Here is a 24038-nt window from a genome sequence, read left to right as displayed (position 1 = left end):
GTGTCAGTGTGTGTGTGTGTATGTATGTGTGTGTGTGTGGGTATAGTATTTTAAACTCATCTGTGCATTTTGCTTCGTGTTGTTTTTCTGTCACTCCTACAAGTTTAAAGCAGCTTCTGCACCATTTGCATCACTCAGTGAACACACCGATGTGTTGAAAAGGAGCACGGTCCTAAAAGCGGGTCTTGGGCCTCTGTTTGTCGAGCACAGATGAGCACGCTCCGTCTGATCCAGCCGAGGAGCCGCTTTAACCTGGGACGAACATGTCTCCTCTGTCAGCTACAACTTCTTGATCTCGTGCTCGGAGCCGTTTTAGTATTTGTTCGAGGCTAATTACAAATCTGCTGCCACTGAACTTCTAAATGCGTGCTGTCACGACCTCTGAACCCATTAAGTGTGCCTTTCACATGACCTAAGCCCTTTGCTAAAGAGGGCCTCGGGTTTTTCAAGAAGCCTTCACACATTTGCATAATCCATTAGCTGCATCAATGTAGGCCTATATTATGCTAATTCAGCTTTGGAAAAAGAGGCGTCATTGTTGTCTTGAAAAATAATCATTATACAAGAATTCAACCCAAAACAGACTCCCTTCTGTTGAGGGCAAAAAAACTGTGTATGTTTTTTTCTTTTTTTAAAAAAGATGTCTGACGTCATAGCCTACCTGTCTGAATAGGTGAGAGGCCCATGAAGGCCCTCAGAGTCTGCTGCTGATGATGACAATGTTTGTGGGGTTTTTTTGTTATGGCCTGCATGGCGCTACTCTTCGTGCTCGGACAACAGTAAATTGTTGACCTGAAGTCGGTTTCACAACTTGCTTGCTCGGCTTTAATCAATGTTGTCCTCCCTGATGACAGAGATGTCCAGCTATTGGCCGAGACCAGGAGGGCACGTCATCTCCATCAATCAGGGACTGCTGTTTCTCCTCTGAGGAATGTCCCCGCGGTCGTCCAGCCGCCTGACCATGCGTTACTGGATGCATGAGAGGCCGGGCATGAAGTGCAACCCCGTCCAATGATTATGCAGGGGAGAGGTGATAATGACTTCCTATCAAGAGTTAACGGCCGAAGGGGAGAGTAGCCCTCTGTTCACGGGCTGCTGCCGAGCAAAAGAGGTCATAAACCGGGACCTGGGCGGCAGGACTCATCCTGAACTCGCCAGTCGTGATGAGGAGGGAAAACTGGAGATGGAAGTTGCCTCAGGATTTAATTCTCCGCATCCCCGGTACCTAACTCTCTCCAACACTTTGACTCTGTGCACCTCTTCGGACAGCCCTCCTCCACCTCCTCCTCCTCCTCCTCCTCCACCTCCTCCTCTTCCACCGTGTGAGACTCTCGAGGGCTTCTCGACACCGGCCTGCCCCCACTCGTCCCGTGTCCCCTGGCGGTGCAGGGCGCAGGGGCAGGGCTCTCCAGGACGCGGATACTGTGCGTCAAATATCAGCGAGACGCGACTCTCCGACTTTGGGTCACATAAAGAGCAATTCCACATCTACTCTCACAATGGCCCCGAGATTCACGTCGCCGTGGGGAGTTCAGCCGGCTCGGACTGTAACGTGGCTGATGTGGATGAAAGGAGTAAAACTTTTGAGTGGATGAGAGTGAAGAGGAGTCAACACCGGGCGGGTAAGTTTTTCTCAAGGCAGACTGAGCACGACAGGAGGGATAAAGTAACCCTGAGACATTATTATTTAGATTAAATGACTCTGATGTTTTAGCTCGGGATAACTTTCTTTCATAGTTGGCGAAGTTTGGTCGAAGTTTTCTCCACAAGCTGGAAAAAAAGAGAGAGAGAAAAAAAGCTGACGTGTTTTGTGCGTCATCGAGCACAATTTCCTCCGTCAACAAAAGTTGAATTGGAAAAAAAATAAATTCTCCACTTTTTATTAGCAGATCAAAAGGTAAGGAAGGGAGAAGTAGCTGTGTACTCGACGCCACATTTGAATATGCACATCAGCACTCGGTTTCTATTTCCTTAACGGTTCCATGTTAATGTAAATCTGTTCGGTTATTTAACTTTGTTGCTCCACCTACTGTTACAAGCAGGATTGAGACAGTGCACACAGAAGGAGAGTGACGTACAGTAAAAGGCCTGCTCAGCCTCAGCGTGTCTGCAACACAGAAAATGATCAATTATTTACCCTTGCCCTTACTTACCAGTAGCCTTTGAATAATGCAACAGACCACTGCCTGTCCAGACTCACAGGAAGTTGAGTAAAACTTACTCTTGTAAGCTGGAGTGCTCCCTGAGTATTGATTAGTTGTCTGTTTGTAATGAAAGCCCTTGTGTATTGATTTCAGTTTGCAGCACCTTTACATGTGTCCACCTTTTTAACATAATTGCTGTCACAGATCATCATTTCCCTGACTGATGAGTCCTGGGCAGAGAGCCCACAGAAGAATACACATCCCAGGCTTTAAAAAGAAAAATACCAATAGCCTACTAATGTGAAAAATGCCTATCAATCTTCAATTTTATGAGTTATAGTATTTTATATAGATCCTTCATTTGATCAATAATGTCAGTTGACTGACTGACCGCTGTACTTGGGTTGAGTTTCATAAATTTTATATGGAGGAAGATTTACAACAACGGTGGTCCAGTCTTCTTTCTGTCTTTCTTTCTTTCTTTCTTTCTTTCTTTCTTTCTTTCTTTCTTTCTTTCTTATTATTCTCTCCACAGAACAGTCTGTGTTTGCTGTGAGGTGCTGCTGACCCAAATGTTCAGTGACCAAAAGATGCAGGTTGCTCATTACTACAGACTGTTTGTGGTAAGAGGCCTGAGTTCCTCTGCGAAGGGATGCAACAAAACACAAAACTGAAATAATGTGGCCTCGAACACATTATTTCTGGAGTCCATGATGCAGCGTTGTGCGTGATGCAACACACGCAAAACTGCACTTTTACAGCATTGAAATAATGTGCATTTGACAGTCTGTAAAACAAAAACAAAGCCTGCACAATTCTGATGATGAGGGAGGTACAAGGTGACATCAACAACCTTTAACTTGTCTAGGAGTCATTTTATTCATAAACACATTAGCCACTCGTCTGACCCACACCCGTGCACTTGAGAGAGCCATTTGCTCACACCCACCCACGCACACAAAGACGTCTCCTCTCAGTACTGTTAGTATCTGTGTAACCTCTTCTGTATCTCTCTGAAGGGGATCATCTGTAGGAGTAACTCATTAGCGCTACTGTGTAACTTGTAAAAGAGTCATTATTGAGAGTATGCCTTGCTCTGGCGGTTGTATTGGTTTTGGCACAAAACAAAGTCTCGCGTTTTCCTCCATGTTGAAAGGCCTCCACAGACCTGCTGTAACCTGATCTCCTGGCTCAGTGTATATACTCCCAGTGCGTCATTCTTCAATTATGCTTTGACAGCACCTGAATTACTGTGGGCTGGATGCCCAGATGACTGAGGCAATGTGTATCGATCTATCCCTTTTCTTCTTCCCTCTCTTTGGCTTTGGAAGGCCCTTCCATTCCCTTTGCTGGCTGGCTATTTTTAAACGTGCAAGTCATTCCTCAAATATTTAGTTTGATTCTTTTATGCCTTCTGGCCGGCATCAATTCTATTATCTTTGGAGCCATTAATCAGAATGTGCATGTGATTTGCACTCCTGAAAGCTGAAGTTCTTAATTACGCACAGTTCCTCTGTATTGGTTCTTCATATTCTCTGGCCTCTAATTCTCAGGCTCGGTTACCTTGACATTCATTTTCTTAAAACACAGATGTCGACATTTATCCTATAACTGACCTTTCCATCTGCTGTGCTTTTCCAAGTGGCTAGAGGCCTGTTAACCTTCCTCTCTATGAATTGTGGTGGGAAACATTGGACTACACCTGGCGCGCTGACTCCATTATGCAGGAGGAGAAGCAACACATTTCCTCAGAGGCAAAGACACACTGACGACTAGCCACAATGTCAGCCATGAAAAATCAAGATATAGCTGCGCTTCCTGTCATTCATTGCACATAAGTAGCACAGATGATACTTTAATGTGTAACCCAGAAACCTCAGAGGAAAAAAATGGAGACATTTGTCATTAATACAGTGTATGAAAGGATTTGTAAACTGTTAAACTGTCATTGACACAGAAAGGCCTAAAGGCAAATTATTAATGATTCTGATGAATACAGTTAATGGACTGTAAACGTTCAGCTGTAAAGTTTTTTTGAATCGCCAAACATTTCTCTGACAACTTTCGTACATATACAATATACAGCAACATCTTTTTTTTTCATCTGTCAAGCACACAAACCTTAACAGTATCGTACAACTCAGTACAACAGCCCTGCAGTGGACATGAAATGTCATTTTTCAGGCTGTAGCTTTGTGATGTTGTTTCTTTGGATTGCATGATATTGCACAGGTGTTTCTGTTATTATGTTCACACACAGTTCCCCCGTCCGCCTGCTTCACAGCACCAAAAGATTTTTTGCAAAGCGCCTGCAGCCCACTGCTAAAGTTGATGCCTCCGTGAAGTACAGCTTTGTTATACAGAGAGAAAAATGGCTCCAGGGCGAAACTGACAGGACACATCTTTGTGAGTTTCTTCAAAATAATTTTAGGTCTCTTGAACATTTGATTAACTTGATTGCCTTGGTACCAAACAAACCTGTGGTTATTTATTCAATTTATCCCCCTCATTATCTGTATCATCTCTATTTAATTTGAAGATTTATACAAAAGTCATAATATAATTGACTGTGATCAAAGTTTATTTCACAAGACTTTTTCCTGTTTGAACTCTAATGTAATTTTTCATCTTATTTCCTGGATATGGGCGTGGATAATTTTATTCAGAAGGGTTTTGTGCTTCTTTTATGAGTAACCTCATTGAGCTTGCTGACGACTGTTTTCATGTCCTCTGTTCCCAGCCAGGACGCACATGACCTGTGGGTTCAGTATTGTTGGCTCGGGAGTTGGTGCTGTGGAGGCTGGAGGAGGCAGCAGCAGCAGCAGCAGCAGCAGCGGCGGCGGCGGCGGCAGCAGCAGCAGCATCTGCACGGATGGCCATCCCACGGTGAACGGGGCCCCGAGGACCAGCTTCAGCACTAAACAGCTGACCGAGCTGGAGAAGGAGTTCCACTTCAACAAGTACCTGACGCGGGCCAGGCGGGTGGAGGTCGCCAGCGCCCTGCAGCTCAGCGAGACGCAGGTGAAAGTTTGGTTTCAGAACAGACGCATGAAGCAGAAGAAATTACATAGAGACGGGCTGCTCTGCGACCCGGGGCCCGCGGCTCCGCACTCGCACGCCGACACTGTGGACACCTGCCCCTCTCCTGGACCGAGCTCGCCAAAACACCTGCCCCTGAACTCGTGAGCCGCTGGGAGCTGCGTCATGCCTTATGCAGCGAGGGCGCCAGCCTGCTGATGTTTTGATTCGCGTTTGCATCGCTTTCAATCAGGCATCACCTTTATTTGCTTACCACGATGGATGCTTATTGCAAGAAGCGCAATGGCAAGTTTCTTCATGCATGAACGGGTCAAAACAATTTGTCATCCTACCCGGCTTCAGACTGGCGCTCTGATTTGAATATTAAAATTCAAGTCATTGCATTGCGCTCCTATCTACACAGTGCAAACGAAGATACAAAGATATATTAATTGCCCATAGAAATGGTGGCAGACTATTTGTTTATTTATTTTGTACAATTTATTCAGGAACAGACTTCACTCGAATATATTTATTCAACAGGACCACGCGCTTCCTTGCTTCTTTTAAAATAACACAAGTGAATTATTTTTATTTATTCAAGGTCTACATTTGATTATATTTATTCTATCGAGACAGAAAGACAATAGCTACATTTATTGCAGGTTTTTACAAATGATTCCACCAACCCACCCTGCTGCTTCCTCACTAAGCTTCAGTTCAGCATTGTGGAGGCTTCTTCGCCTATTTCTTTAAAACGCTGTTTGTCTCTGACACTCAGACGCACCTGTTGTAGACAAAGCTCATCTTTTAACGTGATGCGTTAGCGGATAATTATCAGGCTAATTTAGCAGAGCTTCAGTGCTGCTTTAACGCTGTCTATATTTTGTCCTGTTTTCAGGTTTTCACGATCCTCAGCACACGGAAAGATTAAAATGCAATAATTGACTGATAGATTTATTGACTGCTCGTTTTAAGAGTATTGATCCGTGGTGATCCATCTATTTGATGCACAAATCTGGGAGCATTTGCATGCATCTGTAACTGCATGTTAATGGAATGTAGAAATATCACGAGCGGGAGTTGTTGCGTCTTTTATTACCACTGTACATGCATCAGAAAATGATAATTTAGCTTGAACACTCATGCGGGAGAGCAGACAATAAAACGCTGTCTGTGCTGTTTTGCAGATCAACCAATAAATTGTGTGGCTCCAGCAGCTAAATATTCCTTCCAGATTCACAGCTCATCTCAGAGACAGTAAATGATTATAAACTCGGCCCTTAAACACTGTTATGTTCCCGGCATCACAATGCATTTCTATCATGTTAATGTTTATTTTAATATCAAGATATGGTCCATCAGCCACATTAATTTTATGTTGGGGAATATTTTTGTTTAGCTTTCAATTAGCAGCGTGTGCACTGGAGATGAAGGTAGCCAGAACATATTAATGATGAAAACTTCACCTCAAAGCAGCTGGGTTGTTGTTGCTTAGAAATAAAAATCTTTGCATGAACTTTATAAACAGGTTTCTTCATTGTAAATAGAATACAAATAACAATAACAAAAAAATATATAATAATAATAATCATTAAAAGACAACTGCACCTCTGCAGGGCGCAGGAGTGGACATGAAGGCTACAAGGCCAAGCTAATATATGCAGTTACACCAGAGTTCACCCCTCACCTCTTGACCTTTGTCTTGCCTCGGGACAACGCTGACCCGGTCAGCGGCTCAGAGAGAGAAGGGTGGACCATTAATTTGGGTGACCTCGAAGTCTGAGCTTTTTCTCTTTCTTTCTTTCATACGTTTTCTTTTTTTTTTTCACCCCAACAAGCAACTTGGAAAGCTTTTGTTCTGGTGGTGGGTCTCTACGTCCACACAATAATATTTCATCCAGCTGAATAGAAGGGCGACCAGGCCATATGATAATTGTTCATATTATAATTCCATACCAGACCAGATAATGCTTTTTTTTTCCTACACCTAGAGCTAACCTAATTTTTGCCCTAGCTCTTATTTTAATAAGTCAAAAAATATGCTACTGGCTTACTTTATAAACTGGATGAAAGAGTCTTTTCACCCAGTAGGTTTTTGGATATAAAGCACAGACCTATTTTTAATGGTAAAGTTGAAAAATTAAAGATACTTGAGCATACTCAACACTTAATATGATTCCAAGTCAGAGCCAGAATAAACAAAATTTAGAGCAGCTATTCATTACATGCTGATTATATATTTCATGCATATCTGCTTGAATAATTTTTTTAAAAATCCAGGCATTAATTCCTCCCAAACAATATCTCTTATAACGTTCGTCTCGTTAATATTAACTGAAAGCTAGAGGGGAATAAGAGTTCAAACTTAAAGGTCGGCAGAGGAGCATCTGACGGCACAAACGTTTAAAAGTTTTATTTGTAATTGATAAGAGGGATTTTACATGCAAGCTAGGCTGAAAATGTGTTGAACCCAATTTATTTTGAATTTGCATTTAAACAAAATACGCACCATTAAGGCTGCCTTCTCTAAACAAAATAGTACAAAGTGGAATGTTTAACAAAACTATCAAATGCGCCCATCTTTTTAATGCAAATAAGTGTGCACTTGAAAGTGAAGGTTATGAGGATGATGATGAGGATGAAACAATGTGCCAATGGTCTTTTATGTCCAGTGTTCCTGCTGAGAAGTGTGTTAGTTCGACCTGGTTAGATACTCTTTTATCATCTTGTTAAAATATGTCCCACTGCCACATGCAGGGCTTCACCTTACAGGCTGTAATGTGCACAGAGGATGCTTGCAGCAGGTGTGCACTCAGACTTTTTTTTTTTTTTAAATCCAAACTTACTTCCTCACAGTTCCTACTGAATAATAGATTCACTTAGAAATAAATAATTTCAAATAGCAGCAAGGAAATGTGTGGAGAGTAAAAGTTAATGCGAATCATAAGGATGAGGTGAATGTAAAAGAAAAAGAAAAAAGAAGAGCGGATTTATTTTGGGTGAACTATCACTTTAATTTCATTCTGCGGCAGCTTCAGCATTTGCCTCTCAATTGATGAAAGGCGAACCACATTGTTTGTTCAGACCTGACATTTAGTTCGAAAAGCATTTGAGTGTGACTCTACTCTGATGAATTTGTGCTCTTCTGTAATTCCTTCCTGAAGATGTACGGTTGGTTCAGGAGACTGACAGCTGTGGAGTGCTTATACACGGGCAAACACATGGTAAATGTGAGGGAAATGAAACCAAAATAACTCAGAATGTACTGCCGCCACAGGTAGGAGCCACGTCGACTTGAACAAGTTTGAATTTTCCTCATCTTTATTTTTCTCTGCCCCCCCCCCCTTTAAGGCAATCGTTTCTTGTGATGAAATTCATTCCAGATCTAGTTTATTTAACTAATTCATTTAAATCAATAATAAACATATTTGTAATGAAGTACAATAGCTCTTACATTATTTGTAAAAGTGAAGTCACTTGCTACATTTTCCTTTGATGAAACGTCAATTGAGATATTGAAGAGGAACCAGTGATGTATTAGTTCACGATGAATACGGCTATTGACAATCTCTATTTTCCTCTGTATTGTCTTCTCTTGCAAGTGAGCTGATGTTGGCAGCGGCTGCAATTCTCCTGAGGAGCACTGTGTGGCATGAGCAATGAGATAACACATGCAGCTTACAGAATAGCTTACATTACATTTTAAATTAACAGATATAAGTGGGTTCCTACTGAGCTCATTGTAATTAATGCTAAGTTGACCTAAAATTAACTTAATGCATAATATGCATGTAATATCCTCACCGGTGCTCGCGGGAATGAAATCAATTGATCAAGTTAAGCTCTTTCTAAGTCTGTGTGAAGCACTTATAGATAGCTCAGTTGTTGTTGTAATTACTAATCATTTGAATGCTCTCCTCCCTTTTAGTTTTTCTGCTCGTCTGATTTTACTGTTTTTTTTTTTATTTGCAAAGACTTTCATGCACTATTTGTCTTTTTGATCGGTCTCATTCACGTATTTGACTACCAAACAATTTGTACATCAAGAAAGTTGAAATGAAGTGCACCTGTGTGTGTGTGAGTGTGTGTGCCTATTATATATGTGGAGGCCCTGTGTACAATTACACAAATATGTGTTTTGTTTCCTAGGTGCGACTAATAAAGCGCACAAAAAGATACAAAGCACCTATTTGAATAATTGTTTGCTCACGCAGGCATGCACACATACGCTCGCACACACACACACACACACACACACACACACACACACACACACACACACACACACACACACACACAAATCCATATGTAACACATTCTGACAGAGCTACACTGAACAACATGCACACCAATCCAGTCCTTGCCTTCCCTCTCGTGCTCCACTCCAGGGAGCAGATGTTTGGGGACAGCTTACAGCCTCAGCGAATTTGTGTGTACAAAGCAAACAGCAGCACTCAGCACTTCTGGCTGCAAAGGGAAATTTGCTCTTGAAAGGGGGGAGGGGAGGCTTTTCAGTCAATGTAAGGTATGGGAAGTGAGGGGAAAAGAGTGAGCAGGGGTGCATGCAGAGGTGAAACGGTGTCAAGGTTGTGAGTCTGTTGCATAGGAAAATTCCCTGTTTCCTGAGACATCTGGTGCCGTGTGTCGGAGCAGTGCAGGACAGCCTCATGTGTGGTACATACAGTATCACCCTGTGGTATCATGCAGCATCAGTGAAATCAAGCAAGGTGGCCCCACCACATATCTCTGATTGTCTCTGACCTCTCCTGTGTGGCTCTGTCTCCTCACTAGTTTGGGTTGCCCTTTTAAAAAGTTGCAGACAAGCACAAAGTGAAGGGAAAAAATGGGAAACAATGCGATGAGCCTTTACAGAGTTTGCTGATACTGCATCTGAGACATCAGCTATAACCTAGGACCAGCTACGCTAATGATGCCATTGATATAATCTTCTGATTTAATGACTGGTCCAGTAGCTGCCAGTGCTCTCTGCAGTTTGCATCCTTAAGGAAAAATTTTAATAATATGACAAGACATCTCACAGAATTAATAATAAGTCATATAATTCTATTAATAATGTTGCAAAGACATAAATAAATACATGTTTGCAGTGCAGAGTTAACACATATGGTCTTATGTAAATAGGCTTAAACATACACATTCACCACACTGTCCAAACATGTGTACAGGAACACACATTGCGACCTCTGACCACTGTTTTATAATCTCTAAACAAACCATCATAAATGAGCCCACGGATGCTTATTTATCTGAACGAAGGCAGTCCCTTCCTCCCCCTGCCCCTGGGGTGAGGTTGCCATAGTGACAGATTCATAGACATATGGAGAGAGAGAGAAGAAGGGGAGCTGGGTTGAAGGGGTGGGGCTGCAGGGGTGTGGTGGAGGAGGGGGGGGGGGTGCAGAGGAGAAGGGGATGGGTACCGGTTTGAGGACGTTGGCGTTCTGTCTTCAGATTTGTCTGTGTTTCATCTGTCAATCAGCCGTCCGAATCAGCCGAGGGAACAGTTCACAAACTTTTCTCAATCAAGTCTCTGTCAGGCGCCATCTTGGCTTCTCGTGCCGGCTTCACAGCCCAAAAAACATGGTTTGTGCACAGGCAAATAATTCAGTGGAAATGTGTAATATTAAATTCATTTGGCAGGCGGCGTTCACAGTTTGCAGTCTCTGGCCATTTTGTTGTTTACACTAATGACTAATCAACATTAGAAAAACAAACATACAGATGTTTTTGCTCCTCAGTAATTACATTCAGATGATGTAATCAACCTTCCAGCCAACCTGAGGACAGCTTGACAATGGACAAGGAGAAAGGGAGAGAGGGAAAGGGTGAGAGAGGGACTGGGGGGGGGGGTTGTTGAGGCGGCCATCAGGACTGGCCTTGCTGCTATAAAAACACATTTTTTCATCAGCCGTTTTATGCAAAAGGGGAAGACCAGGTGCTCAATCAAACCTCACGCCTACTGTTTTATTTTTCGTCTTCACCCCTCCCAGTGCTTCTCCGCACAAACCTTCTGTGTGCCTTCCCACTACCCTCGCACCATTCTTCTCCTCCTCTTCCCTCTCTCCATGTCATTCGTCTTCCCTCCTGCCTCTCCGCTGCCTGTTCTCCAACTGATATGAGAGTGACCCGGCGGGCCCTCAGGGGTCAAGTGATACAAGGTCATTGGCAGGTTATCTCTGCTGACTGGCTGACCTCTAAAAGGACTTCTGGAAGGAGCCAATCAGGTCTTGCTCCCCCCCAAGGCAGATCCCCCCTCCCCAGCTCATCAGCAGCCTGTGTCACATGACCAGGGCGAGGCGTCAGAGGGAGGATGATTAATGATGCTTTTAGTACCTGTTTAGAATGAAGCTGTCCACACCGCACTGTAATTACCCACTCCCAGGCGGCAGCTGCCCAACATAATTGCTTTTTGTTTGTTGACCTGGTTTATTGAGGAGAAAGATGGCTTTGGCTGGGTAAGATGGTGCCATGTACAGTATACAGAGGTGAGGATGTATGTATGCTAAAAATTTGGGGTGACAGTGTGTGTTTTAGATCAGTGTAAGCTACAAGAGTGAGAAGATGTGTGTCATACCGAGCTGTGTGCGCAGATACAAGTGGCACAAGAGAAACTGTGTATCCGTGTTTTAAAATAAAATCAAAGTACATATGTAGCTGTGGTATGTGGCAACAAAAATTCAGTCAGGAGAGATTGAGACATGCAACCCTCCCACATAAGGTCAGAGACAGCCTCAGACCTCTTGTGCAAGGTTACCGCATACCACTGAAATACACAAGTATTCAACATGCCCAGTGAAGGAGGGGTATGTTCTGTCATGCATAATTTATGTAAACATCTCAAAAGCACACGCGCCTTGTTGCTCTGAAAATTCAAAACTAAGTTCAGAAGGTCAATGCAAGAGACCCCCCCCCCTTTGGCTACATGCCTAAGGCAAATATGAAAATTTCAGTACCTGCGGCACAGTGCCACGAGGACAGTGACAATGAAACCCAGATAAACAGCCCCTCGTTTGACCTATGGGGAGCATAAATTTACCGCCCATAAATCCTTGAGTGTTTCAGCTCCGTTTGGCGCATTTGCCGTGCCTCTCTACCCAGACAGAGAGAGGCAAGTGTCGGGTATCAGTGCTGCTGTATGAGCAGCTTTCATCCTGCTCCTGGTTCTCACATAACTCAGTCCTGCAGCCTTTATCACCGGCTCATAAATAACTAGGCTATCGCCTGATAATGTCCGCTTAATGCTTAGTCAATAAAGCCCACAGTAAGAGGGGCCTTTTTTAGCCTCTCTCCTGTACATAAATATAAACAGTGCAGTAGATTGATGTGATGGGCAGGCTCTTTCTACACTGGGACAAAAAAAGGCAGCGTGTGGGCCCAGGAGCTGAAGGTGGGCTGTGGGGCTGCAGGTGTTTAGAGGAGATAGTGGGCTGTAATGAGGGGGCTGCAAGAGAAGGGCTGAGTGGATAGCCTTGACTGATCACCTGTGAAAGGCACATACACACATATGCACACAAATGAAGGCACACAGACAGTAATGCACAAAGGTGCAAAACGCACGTAGGCACACTCGTTCACACACAAACACACACACTAGTGCCATCATTAGTTAACCCATTGGTGTCGATGCCTGGTGCACAAAAGCTCATCCTCCCTATTTGAAGGGCATTCGAGCATTATGTTAAAGAGTCTCCCCAATGAACGGCTTTTATATCTTGTTCTTGTTAAGCATCTTTTCGTAATCTATTGACACATTCGCAGCAACAACCATAGGCTGCTGCTGCCACAGAATTATATCCAGGGATGTAAGTTTCATTGTTTTGTGCACATCGCAGGGACAGTTATCGACCATTTGCACTAGTCATCAGATCATCCAATTCCAGTGTGGAGCCAGGGGCAGCTGTAGTCAGTGTGATGGCTGGAATGGGATCAGACTGAGCCCTGGGGAGACAGAAGAGACTGACAGGGATGTTGCCGGGTTGAACGAGGGGGCTGATTGTGATCCATGAGTCAGTCAGTGCAGCAGCACCTGGGCTGGGAGCAGCAGCTGGGGGAGACGTGCAGGGTGACACTGAGTGGGTTCAAAATGAGAGGGATGATCCAATCAGCTCATATTGACATACTTGGTGGGGTGCAGTTGGTGGTTTGGTTGTTATATCAACGTTTACTCTACACACATTTAGTCAGACCAGGCTCGGCCCCAAGATTAGGCAACGCACCAAACAGAATAGAAAGTCCTGCTAATTTATTTGTTTTTTCAAATTGTGAACTCCCCGAGTCAACTGAACATAGATTTGTTGTTGGGATCACCCGGGGAACATTTTTTGTCTTTGAACTGAGCTTTCATTATCACCAAATAAACATAATGGAGCTATTAAAAGTGACCTTTGTGTCACTTTATTACGGTTCAGCTTGCCAAAACCACACTGACTGATGATTGCTCTCATTTCAGCTATGACTTTGAGGCATGTTAACAATCAGCTAAATTCAAAAATGTCATCCAAGGCGTGTGTCAACGACAAAGAAGTCTGGGCTGAGAATAAACAGAATAAAGGACATTGCTGAGACATTTCACTTTCCCTCTCACTGCCATACTTTAGGGTTGTTCTGATGTTTGATTTAGTGGTAACAGATTATAACTAATGATCAGAAAAAAGGAACAAAGCTGTATTCACAAAACATGATGTTGGCAAGAGACCATTTCTCCAAAAATGTGTGAGAACGTTTACCACAAAGCAAAGCATGTGAGCCATAATCACTTCTGACATCAATTCCAAAGCACAACAAATAGGAGTCAGATAGCAGGACCATCATTTTTAAGCAAAGATTTGGCAGATGATGCAGGTCAAAACCTAGTTTCTCTCTTGCCGGGAACTCAGAGAATTTACATAAAAAACATGCGGCCATGTAGAGTCATTCACCAAATCCACAGAGACAAACATATGAATTCTGGAAAAGTTTCTCACAAGAACAAGATGAAAATGTATGAAATTGAATATTTTATTTTGGTAATTAACACATGCTGGAATCCTTTGCTCTCAGGCCAGAAACATATCTTTAATTCATCAGAAAGACGTCTTTAATCACCAAATGCGCAGCAAAGGCAAACAACAAAAACAACAAGACCATGGTACACTCTAGGAATCACTATCCAGGAAAAAATAATGAATTCATAATTTATGCATAACATGTAAGGCAGTGTAATACAAATTAATGACTGACTGCCCAACCTTGAAGCCGCTGGAGGAACTACTTGCTCACCGCAGAGATGCTGGTTGCTGTTAGCGTAGCTCCCCTCTTAATATGCTGGAGAGTTAAAAGCAGTGCAACAGCTATTTTTCAACAAAATGCAAAGAAATGGGATTATTATTACAGATGAGTTTGTCTGAGTCTGGGAAAGTAATACGATAAACTTATTTTATAAAATGTTGGGTGTACTTAAATGCATTACACCCAGCTTGTCTACAAAAGCATCACTGTCATCTAGGCCGCTGTTCACACTGGACTTCATTTATCAATATTTGCTTCAGTGCACTGGAAGAATATGAAAAACTAAACCGAAGCATTGAATGTGTTTTTGCAAAGTTGTACAAGACTCAATACTCGTGAACTTTTTTGTTATTTATAGGTTCTGTACAATTTGTGCAGTGTATTTCTGAATAAAAGTTGTGTTTTGAATGATTGAGTGAGCAGTGATTTGATTTTCAGCTCCTGAACGGCATTTTTGGACACTTTCAGGTGCTAGAGGGCAAAACAGAATTCAAACTACACATTCAAATATCTGTACTCCTATTTAACCTCACATTTGCAAAGTTGGGTTAAAAAAATTGGGTTAAAAAAATAAAAATACTCCAGAGTACGCAGACACCTAAGGATTTGAGCTCCTTGGATTTACAATTGCCTCACTACTTCAGGTCACAGATTTCATCCCTGGCAGGTGCTGTACTAACATAGGAGGTGGATCCAAGGGTGAGGTGGGGCAGGGGCCAGATTTAGGAGGAAGGTGAGCGAGGAGGTTCCCGCAAACTAGTGGAGGCACTGCTGCGAACACTGCGGCAAATGAATCTCCTGGGTAATGGAGACAGAACTATTGCAAAATTAGGAGAGACATTAACTGGGGTATCAATAAATAAACCTCTAATTAGGAAAAAAGAAGCGGAGCAGAGCAGGGGCAGCAGCACAGGGGGAGAATATCAATGGCACGCTCACATCTGTATGCAGGCACAGATCTCTGGTGAGGGGCTGGGCCTCACGGGGGCTTCACCAATGGCATTGGCTCACCCATCCATTCCCGACCCGCCCTGGTGGAGAGCGTGCCCGCTCTTTGACTGTGCAGCCCAGCGCCCCCCCCCCTCCCCCCTCCCCCCAAGTCTCTCTCCAAGTGCAGCCCCCAGTTTCTCCACCTCTTCTCTTCTGTTCTCTTCTCTTCTTCTCTTTTCTCTTCTCTTCTTCTCTTCTCTTCTCTTCTCTTCTCTTCTCTTCTCTTCTCTTCTCTTCTCTTCTCTTCTCTTCTCTTCTCTTCTCCAACCAGCTTATCTGCACAGTGCCCTGAGTGTGCCGCTGTGCTCTGTGACTTCACCATGATTGATTGTGGTGTGGGTCCTCCACTCCCTCGGTGAGAGAGAAAATGGAGGAGAGAAAATAGGAGAGAGGGAGAGAGGGGAATGGGGAAAGCAGAGAAGCTGGGAGAGCGAGCCTATGATGGGTAAAATGAAATAGAAGGAGTATTTGTGTATGTTCTTGTATGCACACAAGTACGTGTCTCCATCTGTTTGTATGCATACAATAGAGTATGCTCATGTACAATGTGTTGATGGTGGTGGGAATGAAGATAAACTACAGTCTGTGCATGCCCTGAGTGTCAGCATGCAGGTATGTATCCAGTTATAATGTGTCAGGATTAGTTGGATGTCTGGCGAGCAGGGGGATGTGGGGGTGCAACCTAGGTGTTGGTGGAGGGTGGAGGGGTGCGTGGCGCTGACCGCTCCCTGTCTCTCCCCCTCTGTTCCCTGGAGGGTAATAAAGACTGATGACACTGATGCTGTGCCATCCGGCTCCACAGTCTCCACTGCACAACCATTTGCGCCATCATTTATCCCGCTCCCCCCTCCCCGCTCTAATTCTGCTTTAATAACCGCCAGCTCCATTCATCAGTGTATTGACGGGCATGACAGGCGGTGCGGCACACACTAACTCCCTGCCCTTTACTCGTTCACAGCCGGGGTCAGCGCGAGGTCACACAGTCAATAATCACAACACACCTCACTGTCACCTTGGAGCGACTGCATGCCCTGCATATCCATCCTCACGCATGCCCAAGCTCCTCATTGACTTTACTGCTTAGTACCCAGCACTGTGCACATTCGTTACACATCTCAAGAGCTATGGGCAGAGTTAGAGCAGCACCACAGGAAACATGCAGAGTGGAGGAAGTGTTGATGTTGCTCCGCTGGTGATCCAAATATGTGAATGTGGACTCAGAGGACTCTGGGCCATTAAACTGAGTTGGATTATTCCAGTTCTGCAATGTCAAAAAGATTTACCGCATGTTCCCCAAAGTGTGCGTTCTTTCAGCTCTGTAAGAGTAAGTCTGTCATACACATCATATTTATACTTGACTCTCACCACTTATGTTTTGAAGGGGAAGGTATTGGAGGAGGAAGGGGGGGGGGGTTACAGTCATTTGTTACAGGTGCAGTCTCTCCCTCGCTCTCCTTGGGCATTCACCTCTTCATATGCAAAACATGTCCTGCTGTCCTCTGACTCTAGCACAGTTTGCTGCTGTGACACATTTTTTCTTCATTTCAGCTTGACAGTGACATTTATGTTCATTTGCTCTGTGCAATTGTGAGGCATCTGGAGAGGCTGTTTCCCTTTTTTTCTCCTCCCTCACCTCTTTCCTTTTTTTTCTCTCTCCTGACAAAAATATTAATGTAGATTTGCATGCCACAGTGACTAAGCCCTTGATGAACAGTGGGATTTTTGGGAACACACAGAGGAAAAACACCTCTGCAATTATACATGGCAGGAAGACTGAGGAGTGCAATGGAGTCTACTGTTTTTAGATAGATTACAGTGTGCATGGTAACTCAGAACATAGCCAAGATCAGTGGCACTGGGAACCTGCAACAGTCCATGAATCTTGCAGTGCTGCTGAGTATGGTGGTGCTGGGAGTTGTGGTGCGCTGGGGAGCTGAACATGCTGCACACTGCGCTGGGCCAGGTGGCACCCACCCTTCTTCCTCCTCCATGGTCACATGATTTATCCCCAGGCTCTCGTACGTCTCTACAGTCCCTTTCCTGACCCCTTCTGCTCACAAACACAGACATGAAAACATTACAGAGCGACAAACCAGAGCCCCTGTGGGACACACATATGCAGATAAAAAAAAAGTAAGCAAAAGCATTTCATATTCACTGTAAAACACATACTGTACTTAACACACACACACACACACACACACACACACACACACACACACACACCTCCCCATCCCCACATCCGCCTTGTTTCACCTATGCTGGCCAGGCAGCAGCAGCAGCCAGGGGTGCGGGTGCTGAGGGCTCTAATCCGCGGCACAGGTCCCATCGGCAAGGATCATTGAGCTAATTAATAACGTGGCACAGAGAGGGATGGCAGTCATTAAGGAGCCACGGCTGTGTGTGCTGGGATGCTGTGGGCTTCTGCATGGGAGTTTGCATGTGTGTGTGTGTGTGTGTGTGTGTGTGTGTGTGTGTGTGTGTGTGTGTGTGTGTGGGTGGGGGTGTGGGGATGGTAAGGGTTGGTGGGTGTGGGGCGACAGACACAGGGACTCACTCTGGCATTCAACCCCCTGATTCATAATTCACAGAGGCCGCAAGCAAACATGCAAGCACACCATTATACAGACACAGACACACATGCACGTATGCAAACACACGGACAACACGGGTATAAATGCATGCACATCACACACTTCAAGTACAGTCAGTTGAATATGTGTAAGGGTCAGCCAGAGTGCAGCTGAGCAGGATTCCCCTTCCTCTTTGTGTCAATGAAGACAACTCTGTGTGTTACTCCAGTTCGACCACACTGTAACTCAGACACAACCGGAACAGCACAGCGCTCCATGGGGCTCTGAATAAAACACTACTGCACCAGCAGAGCCTATCATTTCCAGTCTGCGGCCATATGTTAAGAGGTGCTGTATACATCGCCAATATTTACTATAGGCTAGGGGACCAGACGGCTAAGAGCACTTAGTTGTGTGAGGCAGCCCAATAGCTCAGCCTGGGCTAATGAAAGGAAACAACAGGAGCAATTAGCAGTGTAAACAAACAGCTCGCTGAGGCCCCAGTCTCCAGCCTCCCCCCTGACAGCAAAAGGACTGGCAGCCCGGAGAAGGAGGTAATTGGGGGAGCTAGGAGCCGGGACAAAATCAATGGCAATGCATGCACAGACACAGCACGATTACTCACCACCCTGCATCGCAGCCCTGGGGACTCAAACACAACAAGGTATTGCAGCAGGTCTGACCCCACTGAGTTTACACTCACCTGAGGAAATACTGCTTGACTGTACCTCAGCGGTGTTCAAATGTGCACACACTCAAAAACAGCCACAGTAACATTAATTTTAGTACATGAACAGAAAGACACAGAGACAGAGACACATACACAAGCACTCACACTGACAGCTGACACGACACAGTGTACAAGCATCGCACTTTGACCACTGGCCATACAGGGGCCTAATGACCTTCCTCTCAGTCTAATTGATCTCATCTTGGTGCCATTTATGTGTCTGCCTGTACACTAATGTCTCCTACTCACTCACTCATTGGGAAGCATCAGCGTCTACAGTGCGACCATGTGGCTGCAGCCTGCAGACAGCCGAGCAGAAGCTACGGCCATGTATGTCTCCTTTCTCTCCCTGAGTGGAGCCGCAGGGCAGAGGGGCATCACTAATGCAGGAGGCTGGCTAGGACTTCCACTCTGCAGGGCACATTCAGCTGTAGGCATGGGGTTACTGCTGTCTGAGTGCTGGCCAAGACAATAATCAGCAAGAAAGACTTTCCTGCAGAGTTTTACAAAAGTCTCCCATACATCCATTATGGGATGTCTTTGCAGGTTTCTTCTGAATCAGGACTTGTTGGCTCTTGTCTTGGGCAAGATGACATAATGACTAGCAAGAACACAGCAGTGATAGTATTCAGTAAAGTATTCACATCCTTTACATATGTGAAAGTATATACATACCCAAATATACAAAGAAATGCTGTAGTACAAATAAATGTCTTGCATTTAAAACAAATAAAACAGTTACATAGCCTAAGTGTTTATGTAAGAGTTTATATCATAAGTTTATGTGAAGTGTACTGAGGTAGCAAAAATAAAAGTTGTAATTAGTCAGAATTGCCTCTCAAGCAAACTTGTCACCTTTCGATGAGAATCTAAAACAGGTCATTAGTGTGATTCATGTAGATCCAGGTGGGATGGGTTCAGTTTTGCCACCTGCCTTAAGGTAAGAATCTCAATAGAGTTATGAAAAACTTAACTGGCTTATATTATGACATGTCAAGCTTGGGACTGTTAATTAGCCTGATATGGTTGAATTGTTCTGATTTAGCAAACACTAGCCCACACGCTAGCTAGCCATCACAATTTGGATGTAACTTTCGGAGTCTGATGTTAGCTAGCGTACTTGTTATTCCTAATTTCACTTGAATAATGTTACTGATGTAACCCTGTTAAGAATCCTTACTCATAAAATAAATAATGAATAATTTATGGGTTAAAAAGGTTCATATTTGGTTATTAAAAATGTGAAATAAATAATTCATAAAGTTTAAAATAGTTTGATAGAAGAGTAAGGTATAATAAATAAGATTAAAATGATACAAATGTACTTTGTTAAATATTTCATTTTATTTTGAAGTAATTCATGGGGAGATAGGAAGTACAGATTGAGAAGAACTGTGATCTAGGTCATTTGTTTGGTGAAGGTGTGATTGACAGGTTGAGACCGGAAGTGTGAGCATGTGTTGTGGGGGAAAACTTGACAGAGAAAAAAGCGGGACGACGACAAGAAAAAGCACAGCGGACACGCATGGCTGCGAGCGTGAAAGTCTACAGAGATAACAGTTAAGTGTAGTTTTCAGTGTCCAGGAGATTGTCTGCTCGACTCTCGGAACCCGGACACAGAAGCTACTGCTATTTAGTGTACAGCTTGAGAAGTTTCAGCTCGGAACTCCTGTCGAAGCTGCACTGTTATTAGCTTAGCCCAGCTACTGAGCTAACTCGTAGTGTGTTAGCATTCGCTATCAAAGCGAACGGACCTAGCCGTGAGGAGCTAAACCAGCTTCTGCTATCGGCTGTGCCTGTGGTCTCAGCCCGGGAGCACGAGGATTCAGATCGGCCGCTGCCAGTGTGTGTGACTTGTCATCGTTGGAGGCTGCCAGTGTGTGTGACTCGTCGTCGGTGGTCATCGTCCCGGGCTGCCAGGGAGTCTCCATCGCCTGCTCACCGGCCTGTCTTCAATCCACCTGCAGTGTCGTCTTCAGGACTCGGACCGGGTAAACTGCTGTTCTTTGGATTGGAGGTAACACTTTTCCTTTACTGTTCCTGGATCGTTGGGAACAAAGTTGGATTTCCTCGCACTCAAAAGTCACCATATCAGGCCTGCAACGGGGTTATTTTGTTTTGCCGGCTGTGTGTATATGTGTGTGTGAGTGTGGGCCCACTGAGTTGTGTTTGAGTTTACTACTGAAAGTAACTAAAATCTAAATATTTGGGATTTGAATGTAATTTGAGTAACGTGAAATTAACTTTGCATCTTAAAAGGTTTTTTGAGACTTAAAGAGTAGTGTTGTTGAAACTTAAAGGAGTAGGCTATACATTTTGGGGAACTTAAAAGTGTTCTATTTCACTGAAAAGGTATTTTTTAATTTCTTGATCTAGCCTAGGTGTTGGGATAAAAAAAGAAGACAACAAAGAATTTACTCAGTTAAAATGTATTGGTGGTTTGTTTAATGCATTTAAAAATTGAAGTAAATCATTGATTTGTTTATTTTTCTAAAAGAGTCTCGTGATATTTCCTTCGCTAGAGTTAAAATTGAGCATAGTGACTGCTTAAGGTGAGTTATCATATATATTGTTATTTGGAGAGTGTGAAGCAACACAAAATAATTCAAAGTTATTATATTTCATGTTGTAAGAGACAGACAGCCAGGTAAAAAACACTTTATTCAGAGTTCTAAGATTACGAGGGTGAATTCATCTAGGTGTATTAGTTGATTGTGTATTAAAAAACGAAATCCAAATTATTTCAGAGAAATTACTTTAAAAAATTAGGGTTAAAATACAATAAATGAACCCAGAAACCTGCCCTAAGTAAAAGGTCTATTGAGGGGAGTGCTACACTGATGTTAGGCCTCTGGGACTTGTCTAATGTTTCCAATGTTACCGTATTGCAGACAATTACAACATAAGTTGAGCTCCTCAACCAACTTAACATTAACGTTAGCCCTCTGATGGTTCCATCTTCTTTATGCTAAGATAATATTAGGAAGGTTAATGCTGTGATAACCACAACGTAATTAATATGCTTTGTAACATGAGACTACTTCATGAAACAATGGCATGGCAATTTAGCTAAAATGGGCCTATGTTACTTATGATTATAGTAGTAATTATGTCGCTTGAGAAGGCGGAAAATACCAAGCTCACTGAAAACGACAGAAATTACCTTGAGAAACATTTTCTTGTAGTTGTATTGGCTGTATATAGTATATTATACAGTATAACTATATATACACACACACACACACACACACACACACATATATATATATATATATATATATATATATATATGAATATTCTACATTATGTATATATTACTCAATTATTATTAATGATGGTTGGAAGAGCGTATATTAATAGTTGTATATAATATGGGGGAGTTTATTCTATCATATTGTTTCATATCTTACAAGATTATCATGTTTTTATGCAAAGTCTGAATCTGAAGAGTCATTTGTGCACACCTGTCAAAAAAATGTAGTGCTTGCAAAAAGTAATTGGTAAAGAATAAAGACCTCAAAATTGTGTCAAGCACTGAAATGATGTCAGTTGACAGAGAACTAATCGGCAGATATTTTGATAATTGATTCATTGTTTCGTTTTTTAAACAAAAATGCCAAGCACTTCTTTGTTCCAACTTCTCAATTGTGAGCATTTCCGTATTTTCTCTGGTTTACATACCAGTAACCGCAAATTTAACATCTTTGGATTTTGGACTGCTGGTCCAAAAAAACAAGCAATTTGAAGAGATCACCTTGGACTATAAGACTTTGTGAAGGACTTTTTTTTTTACCCTTTTCTGACACTTTATGGACCAAATAATTAATTGATATACTGAGAATATAATCTCCAGGGATGCTACAATGTGACCCTGTGCTCTGCCTGTGAAATGAAAAATTTCTGATATGACTTAAAAAGTATCACATTTTTATTATCATTATTCCTTCTTTACTGTCAGTGACGACAGGAAGCAGGATATTGGCTTATTCTGCTCTTAGTGCTTAAAAGTTGCATTACTTAACAGCATCAGCAAAATGCCAAAACTGTGAGGCAAACTGAATACCTCAAGACTGTATTTCAAAAGGGATTCCACATGGACATGCATTTTGAGCTCACAGTGGAGCTTAATCTGGACCTAAGAGACTTATTCCATCATTTATGATTCAGAAAATTGGGGGGGAACACGACATTCATCACCTACTTCAGCTACATTTCTGATTTAGTGGTCAAATGGATGGATATTGCCTCTATTAGTCCTCATTATTACTGTAAATTCTGCAATACCGCCAGGTCGGCTCGGTAGGGATTATGGACCGTTATGAGCAGAGTGGAGACAGAGACAGAGATACCTTCTCTACCAGATGCAGAGCAGGCAAAGTGGAGGGGCAGGAAAGAGGAATACGACCAGGCTCCATATAATGGTAATACAGGAGACAGAGCTCTGATTGGGGTGTAACACTGTCCCATTCAGCTATACTTAACAGTATTATCCATAACAGCATCCCTTGCTTCAGAGAGCCAAATGTCTGGATGCTGGACATTGCGCACACGCACACACACACAGAACACATGCACGCACGCACACACACACTGCCTACCTTCCAAATACCAGTGCATTACTGCCCTGGTGCTCATTGACAGAGCTGCCACTCACCACAAAGATGGATGCTCCTCCTGGGACGATTCCAACCCTCCTTCACTGACTCATTTGTTTTGCTGATCTAACTACCTTTGAACACAATGCTGAGGTGAGTGTGTGTGTTCTCAAAGAGGGGGGCATCCGTGTTTTTGTGTGTGTTGTGCCAAAAAGTGATCACAGTTCCCACTCCCTTGGCACTGGTAAAACACCCTCATGGGGACTGCTAACAGTCGGCAGAGAATTAAAGGGCCTGCCACCAATCTTTCCTCTTCTAACTTTAAACTACAAGTGATGCTCTCCCTCATGAGATGCTGCACAAATACATCCTGTTGCTCATTTATGCACATTTCCTTCCAAGTTCCTTGATTAAAAACATGTAAATGACTGTTTTAAGATCCCAGCTTCCCTGAGCATTATATTAACCCTAAACAAGCCTTTAAAATTTGCATTTTCATTTGATCTGAGGAGACTCAAGGATCCTGCAGCCACCAGTCTCTCTTCCGCTTCACACCTCCAAAAACATCTCTTATCAGTCTCCCATTGGAGTTTGTCATGACCATGGACTATGCACACACTCCAGCAGACAGCCCTGCATTCATCACACACTCCCAGCCTTGTCAATAGTCACCAGGCTGAGCAGGCTCATAATGAATCTG

At 43.3% G+C, this 24038-nt stretch overlaps 1 protein-coding gene across 1 annotated transcript; it reads left to right on the top strand.

Moving 5' to 3' along the window:
* Positions 1 to 1027: 1027 nt before the first annotated feature.
* hoxc1a (homeobox C1a) lies at positions 1028 to 6690 on the top strand. The gene is made up of 2 exons (XM_023425264.2): positions 1028 to 1622; positions 4885 to 6690. The coding sequence occupies exons 1-2, from the start codon at positions 1037 to 1039 to the stop codon at positions 5328 to 5330; spliced, it is 1032 nt and encodes a 343-aa protein (XP_023281032.1). The 5' UTR covers positions 1028 to 1036; the 3' UTR covers positions 5331 to 6690.
* The last annotated feature ends 17348 nt before the right edge of the window (positions 6691 to 24038 follow it).

The sequence above is a fragment of the Seriola lalandi genome, unplaced genomic scaffold (genome assembly GCF_002814215.2).
Source record: "Seriola lalandi dorsalis isolate HSWRI2012SDOR001 ecotype SW California unplaced genomic scaffold, Sedor1 jcf7180002054767, whole genome shotgun sequence".
NCBI classification, from domain to species: Eukaryota; Metazoa; Chordata; class Actinopteri; order Carangiformes; family Carangidae; genus Seriola; species Seriola lalandi.
Note: the sequence above shows the minus strand (reverse complement) of the source record. Positions and strands in the feature narration are given on the sequence as shown.